Raw genomic sequence first — 15,038 nt, forward strand, 5'->3', positions numbered from 1 at the left:
TTCGTTTTTGACAGTCAGGTATGCCAACATAACGGCAGGGGAACTCTTTCGTGAAACCTAGCGTGAAACGCACTCTAAAAAAATGTTTTTTGTCATTTTGCACAGATAAAATAATAATAAATCAGCTGTTTACTCGAGTGTTGTCAGTACTCCCAAGAGACCACCAAGAGACTTTTTCTATCTACCCATGAAGTCTGAACTCTGAACTCTTAAGAGGAAATTTTGTTTCTTTAGAGTTTAAACGTACGTTAATCAGAAAATATTGGAAATAAATCACTTAAAATAATCCTGAAAGGAAAGGTTTTCTTTACACATTAATCACAAGACTTTTCTATTGTTCACAAGAGAATACGAATTGTGATAAAAATATATCGTTTGTGGTCGTTACTAAATAAAAATATAATTTTAATTAAAAAATTATTCGCTTATTAATTTTGATAAAGCAACCCTTTACCCTGTAAAAAATTCTGACTTGACTGTTGACATGACATCGAATGACATAATCTGTGTTCCTTTCACGCGTAAAGTGTCGTGTGGCATCACTGCCACAGCCAGATTTAGTTTATTTGTAGATGAAAATAACAATTATAGCAAATTGTTTTACTAAAAGTCGTGATGTCAGAGCACGTATTACCGGCCGAGGAGCCGATACGGTTTGTTGCACCCGTAATACAAGATAACCCTACAGGATGGGGTCCTTGCGAGATGCCGGAGCAATTCCGTGACATGCCCTATCAGCCGTTTAGTAAAGGCGATAGATTGGGCAAAATCAGTGACTGGACTGTTGTCCAGGACAAGAAATACCAGAGTGAGTACAGAATTATGTTCATAAGTGCGCTACGTTTATGCAATTTATAAAATACATCCGCATTTATAGGTTATGCTAAATGTACGTAACTCTCTTGATGAATCGAAAGATTTACCGTCTGCGTCGTTTCAGATAAGTATGCGTCTCAGTTCGGCGCTGGTTCGTCATACGCGTACTTCCACGATGAAGATGAGAGTACATTCCACCTGGTCGATACTACGCGAGTGCAGAAACCACCGTATCAGCGTGGACGTGCTAGGGGACAGAGGGGACGCGGTGCCAGAGGCGCGCGTACTCCTGGTGGCATGACCACTTTGAGCAAAGTAAGAATTTATCCCAATCATAAGAAAGGAATACTGAAATCAGCTGTAAAATATTTGTTTACAAATATGTACCATTCAATACATTTTCATTTTACTTATACCACCACAGACATGATTATTTAGATACTTACAATTTAATGCACATTTGATCACACCTGTTTTGTTACAAGTGTTTTAAAAAAATATGAAATACATTAGTGTTTGTGTATTTAGTATTTGTTTTTTCTCACAGGTTTACTTCTAAAGTAATAAACTTGTAACGAAAAAGTTAATGATTGTAAAAAATGTCTCTTATGTTTACTATCTATTTAACTATAATTACTGTATCTTTTTAGCAACAAAGAGATCGCAAGCTAGGCAAGAGATGGGGCCAGCGTGGTGCTCCCATGAAGATTCGTGATGCTTCCGTCACTGTACGACCCACCTGGGTGACCATTGAAGACATGGACTTCCCTCGGCTTGCTAAACTGTCTTTGCCAGGAATTAAAGAAGGTAATTTTCGTTTAATGTCACTTACACATAGTATGAAAGTAATGAATCCATTAGATTTTGTGTAAAATGTCTTAACTCTGATAAATACAACACACTGGATTTCCCCAATAAATGTGCTTTAATATTTAAATAGTTCTTTAACTGATATAGCAAAAATGTAAGCTTTATCAATATCAAGAATTTTAATTATTCTATCAATTTATGAACTCTGTGTTTTTGTTTACATTTACATACCTGTGTATATAAATATAGAAGACAGTACCAGAAGTATGTTAAAACAAATGCAATGTATTTTTTTTAATAATTATCTGTTAAACATAATTTTATTTTCTATAGGTGAAGACATTGCCTGCTGTGGTACTTTGGAGTATTACGACAAAACTTATGATCGTGTTAATGTGAAACACGAAAAGCCACTGCAGCGTATTGACAGGATTTTCCATACTGTAAGTTATATCAATATAAATCTTATATATAAAATTCTCGTGTCACAATGTTAGTCTGCATACTCCTCCGAAACGGGTGGACCGATTCTCATGAAATTTTCTGTGCATATCGGGTAAGTCTGAGAATCAGCCAACATCTATTTTTCATATGTACCACGGGCGAAGCCGGGGCGGACCGCTAGTATTGTATAAATTTATATCATTAAAATGTTTTTAAATGGACACATTTTTATATGTACCAAGGATGATTTGATTCAAATTTAGAAGTACATGTTCAAGAATTTTTCTGCATATTTGCTTTATTTATTTAACTTTTTTTCTTCATTGAATTAAATGAAAATGAAAAGTATAATTTTTGCATTTGGATAAAATCAATCAGCCTTCTTAAAATCAGCATTACATACCAGCTAAAAAGCTTCCTAATCTCACAAGCAATATATTATAATATTAAGATCGCATTTTAAATTAAACAATTATGTATATTCGACTGACCGGTTGGCTTAGTTGGTAGTGACCCTGCCTTCCAAGCCAAAGGTTGTAGGTTCGATTCCCACCCGGGACAAAAATTTGTGTAATGAACATAGGTGTTTGCTTTGTGTCTTGGTGTTGATTGTCTGTATAAGTATTTTTAAAATTATATATGAATGTTTATCAGCCATCTCGTTTCCATAACACAAGCAAAAGCTTTTTTTTTTTTTATTAAATAAAATAAGAGTGCCTTTTAAATTTTAAAAGGCACCCGTCATCACAGGGTGTTCGCGCCATCTCTGGATTATAGTCCAGAGACATTGCAAGCAAAAGCTTAGTGTGGGATCAGATTGTGCCGTGTGTGAAAATTGTCCTGAAATATTTATTTATTTATATATTAATAATTATTATTGTCAGGTCACAACTACGGATGACCCAGTGATCCGTCGCCTCAGCAAGACGGTGGGCACGGTGTACGCCACCGACACCATCCTCGCGACGATCATGTGCTGCACCCGCTCCAACTACTCGTGGGATATCGTTATGGAGAAGATTGGTATGTTATCCATACAATTTTTTAATTAATTAATTTTAGTAACTCAAATTTAATTAATTTTTTAATTAATTTAAGTACCTCAAAGTCCACAAGTATAGTAAATCTATATACAGTTGAACCTCGATAACTTAAACCTCGGTAACATAAAAACCTCTGTAACTTCAAAAAATAATATGTTCCCTTCCCATCAGAGCCCCAAACCTCTTTAACTTAAAATACGCAACCTCTATAACTTAAATAAATAATCTCTGTATTGGCCCTCAGTAACTTAAAGAAATGTTTCCACAGCCTCTATAACATAAAATTGTTTGTCAGTGAGTCATTTTGAAAGAGTGTCAAAACAAAAGGTTTCGGTATTTATTGCTTCCACGTGTTTAATATGTATTGTTAACGTAAACAATACATTACCTATTGATTGCTTTATCGAAATTCTTCAAAGCTTTGCGGCGGTTAGCTTTATGACAACAACTTACTTGCATCATAAGTTTTTGATTGTTGTCCTGGAAACATCACTTTACTTACTGTGTGATGAAACTGGCTTAAAATGAGTCCAAAAAGAAAAATAACAACCCTCACGGCTCACCTACGCTGATAAATTAAAAGCTATAGAAGCAGTTAAAAATGGATAGACCCTTGATAACTTAAAACCTCTATAACTTAAAATATTTTGTGTTCGAGGTTCTACTGTATATATTTAAAAAAAATCAACTATGTCTGTGTGTGTGAAGCTTTTTAAACCAGTTCTTATGAACTTTTCACACAAAGCAAGGGATAAGCAGGGATTTCAATAGATATTACCATTATTTACAAATATAAGAAATAATAATAATAGAAAAATACTTGTACGTACGACTTAACATCAACTTATAAAACAGATGAAAAACAATTAATTATCCTCCAGGCGACAAGTTGTTCCTGGACAAGCGTGATAACACCGAGTTCGACCTGCTGACCGTCAACGAGACGTCAATAGAGCCGCCCGCAGACGATGGCAACTCCATTAACTCACCCAGGAACTTGGCGCTTGAAGCCACATTCATCAACCATAACTTTAGTCAACAGGTATGTTTAGTTATAGTGCACAAGGTTTCCGCCCGCGGCTTCGCCCGCGCAGTCAATGAAAAACCCTCATAGTTCCCGTTCCCGTGGGATTTCCGGGATTGCGTCATTTTCCCGGGATAAAAAGTAGCCTATTTCCTTTCTTGGGTATCAAAATATCTCCATACCAAATTTCATGAAAATTGGTTCAGTAGTTTAGGCGTGATTGAGTTACAGACAGACAGACAGAGTTACTTTCGCATTTTTAATATTAGTATGGATTTACATCAAACTAACATCATCATGATCTTTTAGTGTAAATTCGTATTCAATGTTGTTCAGTATTAGAATATAGTGTTTGTGCAAATGAGGAATGTATGCTCTGTATATAATTTATTACTGAACTGCTATAATAGTTTTCAATTGAATATGTGTGCAGTGGGCATGCACACAGCAAAAGCTTAACATTTTATGTGACATATTTAAAAAAAATCAAATTGTTATAAATATTTGCATATATTTTTGTGGAATTAATGATCAGTCTGTTATTTACTGGTTTAAGTTAGTAGCTATTGAATTGTGATTCCCTCATTCATTGATAAATACTATTTGCTAATTTGTCAGGTGTTGAAGTCCGGCCCCACCGAGCCCAAGTTCAAATTTTCGGAGCCAAACCCGTTCGTGTCTGAGGAGGAGGAGGGGGAGGTGGCCTCCGTCGGCTACCGCTACCGCAAGTGGAACCTTAACAATGGTGTTGTGAGTACATTATTATTAAACTTTTTAGTCTTTTTTTTAAATATAAATTGTAATTATAAATAAAGTGGCTGAGAGGGCAGGCGTTACCCCAGTATGGTGAAAGATGCAGTTTCGAATCCTGACTTGTGTTATAAAAGCATTTGAATGCTATTTAACTAAATTTCAAATTAACCAAGCAAATTAATTAAGCGCACACCAATTATTTCCATAACTAAATTTTTCAGCCTTCCCATTTGTAATTAGCTAAGCTAGCTTTCCGCCCGCGGCTTCGCCCTCGTTTTCAATGTGTTAATCCAAGTTACTCTATGTGTGTGCCATATTTCATGAAAATCGGTTCATCAGTTTTATTATTACCTAACCTACAAACTCTGCATTTATAATATTAATAGGATATCTGCGTAGATTATCCGTCAGTTAAATCACTGTATGAATAGACTATCACTGACTTAGCATGCCATGAAATTTGGGTCTAAAATCTTATAATTCTCCAGGTGTTGGTAGCCCGTTGCGAGCACGACGCAGTGCTTCAAGGGCCGCAGAACGAGACCCAGTTCCTGACGATCAAGGCGCTCAACGAGTGGGACTCGAAGCTTGCTAACGGCGTGGAATGGCGGCAGAAACTCGACACCCAACGTGGTGCTGTACTCGCTAACGAGCTGAGGAACAACTCGTGCAAGCTCGCTAAGTGGACCGTTCAGGTAGGATTTTTGACATGACAACGTCTTATAATTCGATAGCCGGCTGCACGCACGAAAAAACATGACTCATGCGGCGTTACCTCGCTCTGAGGCGTTCCATGTAAGGCTTGGAGTGCGAGAGCGCGGAACGAGCGACAAAGAAGCACAATCGGCCGTTGTCACGTTCAACTATCGTCAGTAAACCGACTTTACAGACAACCAATTTTTTTTTAATAAACTAGATTACAGACAGACTTTGAACATTACTGCGACGGAATAAGGTGATAATTACTGTGAATCAATGCATGGTATAAAACAAATTCGCTTTCGTTGTCCGTCCGTCCCTATGCATGCTTATTGATAGTGTTATTGTTATTATATAATTTATTAAGCCTTATAATCCTCGGAATGAGTTATAAATACGTAGAGTGCGTTTAAAATCCTTAAATAACATCCTGAACGGTATTGTATAATGATCTCTTGTATAATTACAGGCGCTGCTTGCCGGCTCGGACCAGATCAAGTTCGGTTACGTGTCCCGTATCCAAGTGCGTGACAACTCGCGTCACGTGATCCTCGGCACGCAGCAGTTCAAGCCGCACGAGTTCGCGGCGCAGATCAACCTGTCCATGGACAACGCGTGGGGCATCCTCCGCTGCATCATCGACATATGCATGAAGCAGAAGGACGGTGAGTGTTCGAGAATGTTCTAGAACGTTCCATGGCAATGTCCAACTCGCGGCACGCAGCAGTTCAAGCCGCACGAGTTAGCATACATACACATCATTGACTAGCTGCTCCGCGCGGTTTCACCCCCGTGGCTCCACTCCTGTTGCCCGTAGCGTGATGAAATATAGCCTATAACCTTCCTCGATAAATGGGCTATCTAACACCGAAAGAATTTTTCAAATCGGACCAGTAGTTCCCGAGATTAGTGCGTTCAAACAAACAAACAAACTCTTCAGCTTTATAATATTATAATCTTATATATAAAATTCTCGTGTCACAATGTTAGTCTGCATACTCCTCCGAAACGGGTGGACCGATTCTCATGAAATTTTCTGTGCATATCGGGTAAGTCTGAGAATCGGCCAACATCTATTTTTCATATGTACCACGGGCGAAGCCGGGGCGGGCCGCTAGTATTAGTATAGATATGTATCATGAAAATGTTTAAATGTCCAGATCACATGATCAAATGCATAGTAGAGGTTTGTCCCCACATCCAGCGTCATAAAGTTGCTTGTTTATTTTTTCTTTTACAGGTCGTTCTTTAATTATGTTTAACAGTCAAGTATTTTGGATATCTAGCTTGTTGCCTACATAATGCAACCTTAAGCATACAATATGTGATAGCTTCTAATTATATATTTTGGCATATACTCTCAATAACGTCAATTTAATAATAAAAATTCCTTTTTGTTACATTCGGGTAAAGCCCATAATTTTTTTTTTTTATATTTTATCTCATACTATGTTTAACGTATGTAATGTTCCAGGCAAATATCTGATAATGAAGGACCCGAACAAGCCTCTGATCCGTCTGTACGACATTCCGGACAACACGTTCGAGTCTGACGCGTCAGAAGAAAGCGGTGACGAACCAGCCGACACACCCTTCGCCCCACTGTACTCGTACGGGAACTCGAAGAGAATTTAATATTAACTTCAACTCTGTAGTCGCCAATAAATACGCTGTATTATGTATTACATATTTTTATTCTGGATAATAAATCGTTTCGGTCACAGTGTGCGTTTTTTATTTCCGTTTGTTTAATCATATCTAAGCAGTTTTAGTCTTTAGAGTTACAGCTCTGTACTATGAGCACAATCTTTACAAATAATTAAATTGAGATTTTTAATATTGAAATAAACTATTTTTACTGAATGCATATGGATGGATATACTGTACAATATCAATATTGTATTATTTTTCTACAATTTTTGACACTGTTTGTTCTGGCTAGTCTCAAGAACGGCTCGACCTATTTTGATGTGACTTTCACTGGCAGATATTTTATGAGGAGTAACTTACTATTTTTAAACAGATTTTCCCTCAGGAACATTAGGATTAAAATGAAAAACTGATTTATGCGCGCGGGTGAAACCGCGGGAGCAGCTAGACAACAATAAAAAAAGTTATAACTTATTTTGGTATTCATTTATAAAATGTATATGTCATTCTTAGTTACAATAGTTACATAATTCTCTATTTTTTTTAATCCAAATATTATCTGGTACAATATACATATAGACGAGATTGTTTCCAAACTCAGAATTATATTCCTTATGTATAAGGCTATGTGATTACGTAAATCCTACTAATATTAGAAATGCGAAAGTTTGTGAGGATGTGTATGTGTGTGTTTGTTACTCTTTCACGCAAATACTAATGAACCGATTACAATGAAATTTAGCACACATAAAGAGAGTAACTTGGATTAATATAGGGTATATTTTATCCCGGAAATCTCACGGGAACGGGAACGAACGAAAAGTAAAACATCGAAATCCATCTGAATTTTTAATCACATAACTTACAATAATACATTTTTTATTATTCTTTGGCTTTGACAATATCATCTTTGTTCAATAGTTCTAATTCAACCGCCTCCTTCTTCATATTATCTTGAACCTCTTCCAAAGTCTTGCCTTTTGTCTCTGGCACAAAAAAGTATATGAAAAATATACCAAAATATGCGATACTAGCGAATGACCAAAAAACCGTGTAATGTCCGAACACATCTTTGATGCCTTGATACGATTTCGTGACGAGGAAGTTCATAATACATGCTATCATAGTGGCTAAGCTTGATGCAACGGTTTTGACGTTTATAGGGAATAGTTCTGCTTGTAAAATATAAGGCAGGTTACCCAAACCGACACTATACAATATATTGAAACCCATCACACCAACTAGAGGCAATGCAGATATCGATGTCAATTTCTCCGGTGAAAGGTGATAGGCGTCTTGTAAAAAGAAATATATTCCAACAGCGGTCAGAGAGAGTGCAACCCCCGTACTGGATATCAACATTAAAATTCTGCGACCGAAGTATCCAGTAAGAAATGTTGCGCCAATACCTGTAGACACAGAAACAAATTTGTAACTTTACATAATTATTACCAAACTAAGGTTTTTTAATGGCTTATTCATTTTTTAAATAATTGTTTATTTTAATTACGTGGCTGGATAAATGATATGAATTTACATTTAAAGCCAAGCAAATTATACAACGATAGCTCTAGACTGCGCTAGACAGTATTAAGATAACAAATAATTATTATTTACATAAACATTAAGTTCACTACACTATCAAACTACACATCGTATATTATTACAGACCTGCTGCATAGCTCATGAATAGTGCTTAGTACCTATATATTAGTAAACTATTTATTAGCTTTATATATACTCTAAGCCGCCGTTCTTGAGTTCTACACATAGCAACACACTTAGCGATTCAATTTTCCTATTTAGAGATATTGTGTGAGATAACTGTAATTTTCATATTTTGCAACAAATTTTTATTATTTCATTCGTTAGCAGTGACCTTTGAACACTATACAATAACTTGTATAGGTATAATAACTTAGAGGTATATATTTCTTTACCTATTTCCGCGTTTCTATTTGTATAACTGATAACTGTTCCATACTCAATAAATTATTATCTCTAGACTTTAATCTACAATTGAATACTACCAAGCGCCTTGTCCCTATGTATTATTATTTTGATAATAGCCATAATTAAGGTAGCGTTTGCATATTATACAAACATAATAAAACAAAGATATAATATTATAGTAAGCTCAACTCTCAAGAACGTCGAGTTTTACTTCGGTATAAGGATAACTAATAATAGTATTTGACTCAACTTTATTATTAATTCTATTATTCGTACTAACGACTTCATTATTCATTAGCTTATTGTCTTAAGTAAATTTTAGCGTAGATATCACGCAAATATACCTATATTATTTATAATTTACTATAAACGACGCCTTACCCGCTCCAAACTGGACTAAGCCATACACGATGCTCACATAGGGCCCAGACACAGAACTACTCTGACGGAATATAGGCTCCAAATACGCTTGAATCGCACATTGGCCCGTCATGTACTGTAGGATCTTTAGACCTATTTAGACAATTTTTAATAAATTAAAAACTATCTACAGATACCGTATGTCAAAAAGTTGGTAAAATTTATGTATTTTTTATTAATACTGTAAATATTGTATTTTATTTTTTATATCTTCAAAAGTACCACAAATACAAAACTAATTTCATTGGTACATTTTGTTTGTAGAATTTTAAGTAAATGCAATTTTAATTAGGTAGGTAGTTATAATATACATTACTAGGTATGTATATTGTACAGGTATTGCTTTTTTTTCTACATAAACAAAACTTTTGAGCATTTATTAATAAAATCAGGTACCATTGTTAGCTGTATTTGAATTTTTTAAGAATCACTTGAAAAAAGCTCTTTTCGACAGATAAACTAAACGTAATAATTGATTATAATTAATTGATTTCCTAATAATTGCTCAAAATATCTACATACATATATAAAACTCAAAGGTGACTGATATAGTGATCTATCAACGCACAGCCCAAACCACTGGACGTATCGGGCTGAAATTTGGCATGCAGGTAGATGTCATAACGTAGGGATAAGAAAGAAAGGATTTTAGAAAATTCATCCCCTAAAGGGGTAAAATAGGGGATGAAAATTTGTATCATGTAAATTTATCTTTTCCACGCAGGTGAAGCTGCGGGCAACAGCTAGTTTGTTATAAAATTGAACATTGATAAGAAGATAGCACCGACCGCGATCATCTCCAAAATTCGCTCATCTAAATTAATACTAAAAGTTTTATATAAAAAAAAATGCGCCGTTTGCAGGGATATCGGTTAAAAATCAGTAATTAAAAAAAATACATAATTATAACAAGAATACACTACAAAACTAAATATTAGTGAAGGTTAGCAAATAAAGATAGCAATAGGTATACGATATTTATCTACAATACAAAGTATCAATGTAATATGGATATAATGAAATCTCTTGATAAACACTTGGTACGTTTATATATTTTTCTATCTTTCTACGTTTAAGACTAAAGGTCATAGTTTTATTATACAAAATTATACGTACATTTAGTCCTTCATATAACTCTTCTATGTTTAGTTAGTATTTACCTATAATTTTTAAAACAAGATTATGATTATTATAAATTTATAGATTAATCAAAATTTGAAATATTTTACCTGCAACAATATACAGTGCTTTTCGGTATCGTAAATTAGTCAAAAGCTCTTTTGCAGTTGTTTTATTTTCCATACTTTCTTGCACATGTTGCCTCATAATAGCCAATTGTTCATTTGCCCACTAGAAATTATAATTTATTAATCTTAAAACCAAAACTCAAAACCTTATGTACTCTACACATCTCTACATATACATATATCTCTAGATACACTTCTATAGTCATCATTAAAGTGCATATTTATTATTTTATTATTGCGATGAACATTTACGAGTATACATACCGCCTCATCTTTAGTGCCTTTTATAACCATGAATACTTTCTTCGCAGCATCTATTCTCCCGTCTTTCAAATGATAGTATGGCGACTCCGGTATCCAGAGACACAGCAGGGCATATATAACCGACAGCGAGAGAAGTATGGAATTAAGTGCTGTATATGACACGAAGGGCCCCACTCCATACATAACCAGATTTCCCCCATTAATCATCACTTGAGTCAGCATTCCCAGAGCGCCCCTGATCTCTTTATCAGCTATTTCTGTTAAATATACCATTGTCACCTGTAATATGTTTTATCTGCATCTTAATCAAATGATGTACACGACGCAAGGATAACTATAAACAAACATCCGTATTTTACTTTATCTACTAAATAGGATCTGCGACTTCTCTCATCTTCAATAGAATGGCACCCGGGTGAAAATAAACCTATGAACTAAGTCAGATTGTGATCAATGATGATCTATCAATTTTTAATTTTAGATATAAATCCGAACAGATGTTTTTGGGTATAAGAGTAATTAGATAAGTACTAATTAGATACACAATAATTTCCTATTAGTATGCTGTATGACATAGTATTATATATAATCGACTAGTGGATGTGAGGACGAGGGAAGATAAACTCATGAAATAGTTAGTGTACAAAGTTCGAATTCAATCTATCCGTTTAAAGTGGTTCAAAATCGAGTCCTAAGGACGTCCAGATGAGTATCTCACATACCTACTTATTAACATAGAGATGAAGCTGATGAAAAATAATGTACTTAAGTATATTATGTGTTTTGAAATGTGTCTTTACCACGGCTGTGATTCCATTTGCAATTCCAATCGTTATTCTTGCTATGCACATAATCCACGGCGTCTTAGTAAATAGCAGTAGGAGCTGTAAATGTATAATCAATTCAATCTTCAACAACACAACATAATGTTAGTGATTCTGAACATTAGATACATAAAAGGACACTTTTTAGGCGTTGTTAATGTGCTGATTGCGAGGAAATGGTAGGTACTGGTCTGTAGCCTTCAAATCAGTACAATTATAGTTCAAATAGTTTCTGCAAAATTTATGTAAGTATGCTGTTACTACTTACTTTCACGAAATTTGAATTTCTCGGCATTTTGAATTATGCCAAGCATTTAAATTGGTAACTTTTTCAGGGTTATTTTTCAACTAATTGATTAAAAAATTCTCGTAAAGTTAATTTGAATAAATGTAGAGATGATTCATTTTATAAAGAAGTTACAGTTAGAAGGTTACAACCACAATGTATTAAAATCACGAATCAACGTACTGCACCTAAAAATCCCGGTAAAAGCGCCGCAAGCGCAGTCCGTCGTCGCCCAATTCCCTCACATAAAATCTGTCCAAGATAACAACCAGGTAGAGCTCCAAGAGGACACAGGGCGACCACCCATGAACTTTGCTCCTAAAATACGTACATATCTCTAATTCTATTAATTCAGAAAATTATTAAAGATCGACTCCGAGATAAACTCCTTATTTTTATTATATTATTTGATTGATTGAATATTAGAAAGCATGCAGTAATCATTCTAAACATTTGGAATGAAGTAGGTACTGTGAAAACAAAAAAACTTTTTTTTTCACATCGCGTAACTTACGTCAGTAATTTGAATATTTGCTTCTCCATTTCTGAACTTTGGAATTGCGGGCGATGGCCATGATAATGCAGCCCCGGTAAATGTAAACGCGAAGGATACTGAGAACAAAATAAATAATGGCACTCACTCATTAGTTCCTCTGATAACATTTGTAATTGCCGCCAATCGCAAAGTCGCCACTTACCGCTTATGCCCGCTAAATATTGCACTTTTCTACTTATTGATACTGGTGTAGAGCCCATTTTCTCAAAATAATAATGAGTTTTTGTTTAATAGTTCATTTTTGTAAATTTACTACAAAAAATTTATTTTTTAATACTCTGTGTACAAAACAATGGTATGCATTGAAATATACACGTTTATCGGTAGCCGTCGTTTAAACGAATGTGTACGAATGTCACAAAATAATACTGTAGACTGTAAAGTGTAGACAGTAGGAGTTTATTTGCTGCAAGTAGGTACATACCTACGTAAATTTACAATCATACGAGCTACGACGTATTATGACGTCATTCGTATTATCTATTCATACACAATGTATAGTAATTTCTACGCCACAGATTATGCTAGAACATGAAAGCATTCTCAAATCAAGTGGATAAAAATAATCTAGACTACCCTTTCTAATTTATTACACGATAGAAAATATGAATGACGAATGAAAACAAATAAATGCACCTATTTGATTATATAATAAACCTTTGTATTTATTGGATACTATATAGCTGTGCTCCGCCTTTTCACCCGCATTGCTTCACTCCTGTTGGTCTTAGCGTGATGATAGCCTATACCCGTCCTTGATAAATTGGCTATAAATTTTTGAAATCGGCCCAGTAGCTCTTGAGATTAGCGCGTTTAAACAAACTCTTCAGCTTTATAATATTAAAGTATAGATTATGAATGATATAAAGAGCTAGACGGTTATTTATCTATGTTTTTATTTATATATGTACCTAACATACCAATCAAACACATACTACTTACATAGTAATACATAGTTAATCTATGCATACAACCGACTATAAAATATGTATGTCCCATTGTACATCGGGAAATCAACATATTAAACTTCAATAATTAGAGAATAAAATTATTATCAGTTTTAAAATTCTTGGCCAATGATGAGCCTAATAATTATTTTCGTATATTTTTTTATAATAGTGATGCTTCAAGAATTTCAAACAGAAATAGATAATTTAGGTATAGTTTCTTTGATTGTATGGTTAGAATCCTTTAAGCATATCTCTATAAAATTGGTTGGGCTTAGCTTGGCCTTAAATAAATTTATTTGTGGACTATGTTTATTAAAATGATAATAAATGATAAGTATCACATAAAACCAATTTATTCAAATCAAAATAATTCAGGGTAAACTGACAATTTTATACATTTCATACAGGTGCATAATCTACAGGCATTTTCATAATGATACCTCGCACTTGATTGGCTACTATTGGATTTTCTGTGCAAATATCCATTGGCCCATAGGGTGGTAAAATAGTAGCATTTCCAAGGGTAATATTATCACCAGACTCAGTCACTGGCAATAAGTTCTTTTTGAACCAAGATATAATCCTTAGTTTTCTTCCTGATACATTTTCTGTGCTTATATGTGTTGTGTTAAGCAAAGGTTTGATGTCTGATAAAGGAGTACTTTCTGTAATGTTTGATACCGCATGTCCTGGTATTAGCACTCTTCTATATGAATCTCCATGTAATACCAATAAAATAATACTGAAAATAAATGCTTTTTAGTGATATAATATTATGTAAAGCTACAGGTTCTATCATATGAGCCCCTTTGCTAAAAATTACAAAAACAACTATCAAATTGATCATTGTTTGTGTATTATTAATTATTATATATTTAAGAAAGGAACACACATGGTGGTTTTGCACCATGCACAAGATCAATATTAAATAGTGAATCAAATGAAAGGATGGACTATCAACATTTCAAAATTAGTAACAATAGTATTGTATACCTATACTGCTCTGGATCAATAGCTAACACATATCCTGCAAATGTTACATTTTTATGAACATCCACTTTAACGTACTTATTAATTAAGGAAATCAAAAATTCTGGATCGCCTTTTAATGTACTGTAATCACTTTTAACATTGTTTATAATATCCATTATATATTTTATTCTTAATGTATAATTAGTCGATAAATCATTCTATAATGTAAATAATATATATACATCGAACAAACTATTATAATATTAATAACATTGTTCATTAAACTTTCTGAAATTTTATTTGTATTTTGTACCAGGTCTTCAGCTA

The 15,038-nt window shown here is 34.2% G+C and overlaps 3 protein-coding genes across 4 annotated transcripts; 1 reads left to right on the forward strand and 2 right to left on the reverse strand.

Annotated features, from left to right (window-relative positions):
- The first annotated feature begins 484 nt into the window (after window positions 1-484).
- Window positions 485-7,313, forward strand: eIF3d1 (eukaryotic translation initiation factor 3 subunit d1). The gene is made up of 10 exons (XM_090104514.1): window positions 485-808; window positions 941-1,131; window positions 1,467-1,623; window positions 1,960-2,069; window positions 2,955-3,093; window positions 3,995-4,155; window positions 4,756-4,887; window positions 5,379-5,585; window positions 6,059-6,254; window positions 7,064-7,313. The coding sequence occupies exons 1-10, from the start codon at window positions 616-618 to the stop codon at window positions 7,222-7,224; spliced, it is 1,647 nt and encodes a 548-aa protein (XP_089960640.1). The 5' UTR covers window positions 485-615; the 3' UTR covers window positions 7,225-7,313.
- A 750-nt stretch (window positions 7,314-8,063) lies between these two features.
- On the reverse strand, window positions 8,064-13,179 carry LOC149906395 (facilitated trehalose transporter Tret1-like). Of its 2 annotated transcripts, XM_090104695.1 has the most exons (8): window positions 12,932-13,170; window positions 12,748-12,845; window positions 12,417-12,551; window positions 11,924-12,007; window positions 11,124-11,402; window positions 10,842-10,962; window positions 9,574-9,705; window positions 8,065-8,648 (listed from the first exon to the last, which is right to left on the reverse strand). In XM_090104695.1, the coding sequence occupies exons 1-8, from the start codon at window positions 12,987-12,989 to the stop codon at window positions 8,122-8,124; spliced, it is 1,434 nt and encodes a 477-aa protein (XP_089960821.1). In that variant the 5' UTR covers window positions 12,990-13,170; the 3' UTR covers window positions 8,065-8,121. The 2 variants fall into 2 exon arrangements, with proteins under 2 accessions (XP_089960822.1, XP_089960821.1); XM_090104696.1 differs by lacking the exon at window positions 9,574-9,705 and having other exon boundaries at window positions 8,064-8,648; window positions 12,932-13,179.
- Window positions 13,180-14,076: 897 nt separating this feature from the next.
- On the reverse strand, window positions 14,077-15,034 carry LOC149906396 (gem-associated protein 6-like). The gene is made up of 2 exons (XM_090104933.1): window positions 14,733-15,034; window positions 14,077-14,481 (listed from the first exon to the last, which is right to left on the reverse strand). The coding sequence occupies exons 1-2, from the start codon at window positions 14,885-14,887 to the stop codon at window positions 14,139-14,141; spliced, it is 498 nt and encodes a 165-aa protein (XP_089961059.1). The 5' UTR covers window positions 14,888-15,034; the 3' UTR covers window positions 14,077-14,138.
- Between the last annotated feature and the right edge of the window lie 4 nt (window positions 15,035-15,038).

The sequence above is a fragment of the Colias eurytheme genome, chromosome 8 (genome assembly GCF_061535395.1).
Source record: "Colias eurytheme isolate Ceu_HAF_F1 chromosome 8, ilColEury1 Martin Lab GWU primary, whole genome shotgun sequence".
NCBI classification, from domain to species: Eukaryota; Metazoa; Arthropoda; class Insecta; order Lepidoptera; family Pieridae; genus Colias; species Colias eurytheme.